The following is a 3,363-nucleotide window of genomic DNA, read 5'->3' as shown; positions in this document are numbered from 1 at the left end:
GTCGGAAGCCACCTCCCCAGCCTGCTTGGACCCTGGTACCAGAAACAACCGCTCCTGTGTTCCCACTTGGATTGCGTGTTCGCGCCGTGTGGACGCTGCTGAGGTGTGAACCCTGTGATGGACCATGGACGCTGCTGAGGTGTGAACCCTGTGATGGACCATGGATGCTGCTGAGGTGTGAACCCTGTGATGGACCAAGGCTCCAGTGAGCCGCAGCATGGCCAGGCGGAAGCAGAAGAGACCAGTGACCCCCACTCAACTCAGCCTCTCCTTCCTCCAGGGAGAGTGTCCTGGAGGTACCTGTCCCAGTGACAGGGAAGGGGCGGGGCCAGGAGCCAAGGCTGGAAGCTCAGCCCCCACTCAGCCTTTGCAAATGCTCTAGTGGGAGCAGCTGGCCTCAGGAGAGGGCTTAAAACTCCAGGAGGGCCCGGGCAGGTGTGGACGCGAGGGGAGCGGAGGGGAGGCCTCGCCTGGCCCACCTTCCTCCTGCCCTTCTACCATGTGGCCCTTCCCAAGCCGCTCGCTCTTTCCGCCCCCAACTCAGGCCTGGCTCCAGACGGTCTCCTCAGACCCAGAGGCCCAGGGCTGGGGGGCCTGGAACGAGACCAAGGAGACTCTGGGGCCAGAGGGTGGGGAAGGGAAGGAGGAGGAAGAGGAGGCAGAGGAAGACCAGGATGGGGATGCAGGCTTCCTGTTGTCTCTGCTGGAGCAAGAGAACCTGGCTGAGTGCCCAGTGCCTGACCAGGTAACAGCTGTGTGGAGGCCCTGGGGCTCTCAGGGGACCTGGGGCACAGGGACTGGCGGAGACACGGGGTCTGGGTGACAAATGGCTGCAGCTGACTTAGGAGGGGAGGGCCATTGCCCACCTGCCTGGACGAAGGTGGCAAGGAGACCCCGCAGCACAGACTGCGGAGTCAAGCTGGCGTCTCTGGCCTGGGGAAGGGCCCTTGAGGTGCAGTTTCGGGGGCTTCTCTGCAGGGGCGAGTTCATCACCCCAGGAAGGAGCGTCCCTGTCCAGAGAAGGGCTGCCCCTTGGGGCTGTGACCCTCTGCTGAAGCTGGCAGGCCACACACCCACCTTCCTCGAGCAGAGCCTGCAGGCTGCCTGCCCCACTCAGCGCCATGTGTCGGCAGGAGCTGGAGGCCATCAAGATGAAGGTGTGTGCCATGGAGCAGGCCGAGGGGCCGCCATGGTCTCTGGGAGCACAGCACCAGGCCGAGGAAGAGGAGGGGCTGCCACAGCCTCCGGGAGTGCAGCATCAGGCCGAGGAAGAGGAGGGCACCATGGCCAGGCAGCTGCTGAGCCCTGAGGCCACGGGTAGGAACCAGGGGCCCAGGCCACCCCCTACTGAGCCAGGGTCCCAGAGTTTCCATGAGGGTTGGGCCTGGCAGGCTCCAAGGTGTCACCTTCCCTACAAACCTGGGCCACCTTCCCCGTGAGAGGAGTGAGGAAGGAGCCAAGGGCCTTCGGGCCAGAGCTGTGTTCTCCGCAGGCTGCCCCCTCCCTGGGACCCCCGAGGAGAAGGTGGAGGCTGACCACAGATCTGTCTACGTGGGCAACGTGAGTGGCAGGCGGGGGCCGGGGGGGCAGGCAGCGAGTGGGGCCCCATCTCTTCCAGGGGTCTGGTGCCCGGCCCTGGGCCAGGCTTGCAGGGAAGGGAGTCTGACACTGGGGACAGCCCTGTCCCCTCGAGGAAACACTGGCCTGGGCACATGTTCCAGTTTTTCAACATGAGCTGGAATTCAGGATTGCACATGAAATCTCCAGTTTTGAGAAGCTTTTTGAAAGGCTCCAGCCCTCTGGAAGGGAGCGCTCCATGTGAGATCTCCTTTCCTTTCTTCCCTCCATCCCCAGCAGGGGTGTGGGGTGGAGGCCTGGGGCCGTCCCCGCCCGGGGGCCCAGCCTTGGGGTTTCTTTCCCCACCTCTACCAAGAAATCCCCGAGTCAGGGCCAGGCGTCTCCCTGACACGCGGGTCTGGGCCTGGTGTCTCCCTGACACGCGGGTCTGGGCCTGGGTCCAGGTGGACTACGGGGGCTCTGCCGAGGAGCTGGAGGCCCACTTCAGCGGCTGCGGGGAGGTCCACCGAGTCACCATCCTGTGCGACAAGTTCTCTGGACACCCCAAGGGGTCAGTTCGGGGCCTGGCGGGGGCACTGGCTGTGCAGACGGGGCCCAGCCTCATCCCTCCCCGTCCCTCCCCTCAGTTACGCCTACATAGAGTTTGCCACCAAGGGCTCCGTGCAGGCCGCCGTGGAGCTGGACCAGAGCCTCTTCCGGGGCCGGGTCATCAAGGTGCGCCAGTGGTCCCCAGGTCCAGGAACATGAGCACAGAGGGGCTGGCCCACTGGCCCTGGGACACACAGCAGCCCCAGCTGGCTCCTCTCTGCACAGCGCGTCTCAGGCACAGTGCTTGGCTGGGCCTGGACAGGATGTGGCAGGACCCTGGGACCTGAAGCTGGGTTTGGTCTGCTGGTGACATGGTGGGGAAGTGTCCCCTCTCGGGGCGGGAACCCCCTCTGCAGGGGTGCTGGCTGTGACTGGGTGTCATATGACAGCTATGGTGGGCAAAGGCAAGGGACCCTTTAGGCCCAAATGGCATCCTGAGCCTGCAGGACCCCACACTCCGGGGTGGTGGGCGTTGCAGGGACTGCGGGCTGGGTCTTAGCTGCCCCTCGAGGGGGACTAGGAACAGGCCTTTGCTCCAGGTGCTGCCAAAAAGAACCAACTTCCCTGGGATCAGCTCCACAGACCGCGGGGGCCTTCGAGGACACCCAGGCTCCACGGGGGCACCATTCCCCCTCAGCGGCCTCCAGGGCAGGCCCCGGCTCAGACCACGAGGGCAGAACCGGTGAGTGGGTGCCTGTGGAGGCAGCCTGGGGGCGAGGGCCATGGTGGGGCGTCGGGGCCTGGGGATCAGGGGCAGGAGGGGGTCCCTGAGCTTGTTCCTCACGGGGCTGCAGGAACGTACCTGGTGGGGCCTGGGTGAGGGCTGGGGCTGCTGCATCAGCTAGGGGGGTGTTTTCTGCAGCCTCTCTGCTGGGAGAGGTGACCTTTTCTTGTTCCCACCAAGACCCTGGGGTGGGCTGCAGCTGCCCCAAGGGGCTCTCCTGGCGCTGCCTTTCCCTTTCCTGGGACCATCCCAGGAGAGCAGCTAGGAGTCACCAGAAAGGCTCCCTGGGGCATTGCCTGAGCAGTCAGGTGCCCTCCCTGCATCCTTGTCCTGTTGTCCCCCGGGGCCCTGGGCCACCTCCCTTCCCCTCTGGAATGCCACTCACCGTGCATTCTCTCTCCGTGCAGGGCCCGTGGAAAATTCTCACCGTGGTTTTCACCGTATTAAAGGGGAAAGCCTGATTTTGAGAGAGG

The 3,363-nt window shown here is 64.8% G+C and overlaps 1 protein-coding gene across 1 annotated transcript; it reads left to right on the top strand.

The window, feature by feature from the left end:
* The first annotated feature begins 499 nt into the window (after positions 1-499).
* PABPN1L (poly(A) binding protein, nuclear 1-like (cytoplasmic)) lies at positions 500-3,337 on the top strand. The gene is made up of 7 exons (XM_011972498.1): positions 500-745; positions 1,134-1,317; positions 1,493-1,560; positions 2,022-2,128; positions 2,205-2,292; positions 2,706-2,848; positions 3,298-3,337. Exons 1-7 carry the CDS (start codon positions 500-502, stop codon positions 3,335-3,337), a joined length of 876 nt encoding a protein of 291 aa, XP_011827888.1.
* The last annotated feature ends 26 nt before the right edge of the window (positions 3,338-3,363 follow it).

The sequence above is a fragment of the Mandrillus leucophaeus genome, unplaced genomic scaffold, assembly GCF_000951045.1.
Source record: "Mandrillus leucophaeus isolate KB7577 unplaced genomic scaffold, Mleu.le_1.0 Scaffold10, whole genome shotgun sequence".
Taxonomy (NCBI): domain Eukaryota; kingdom Metazoa; phylum Chordata; class Mammalia; order Primates; family Cercopithecidae; genus Mandrillus; species Mandrillus leucophaeus.
The sequence above is the reverse complement of the archived record's forward strand: the minus strand, read 5'-3'. Positions and strand labels throughout refer to the sequence as shown.

What these genes read in the sequence shown, in the direction of transcription:
- PABPN1L (XM_011972498.1), top strand. Translation starts at nt 500, where the DNA reads ATGTGGCCCTTCCCAAGCCGCTCGCTCTTTCCGCCCCCAACTCAGGCC. An exon ending in GCTGAGCCCTGAGGCCACGG is followed by an intron (nt 1,318 to 1,492) that starts GTAGGAACCAGG and finishes TGTTCTCCGCAG; the next exon opens with GCTGCCCCCTCCCTGGGACC. An exon ending in AGACCACGAGGGCAGAACCG is followed by an intron (nt 2,849 to 3,297) that starts GTGAGTGGGTGC and finishes CTCTCCGTGCAG; the next exon opens with GGCCCGTGGAAAATTCTCAC.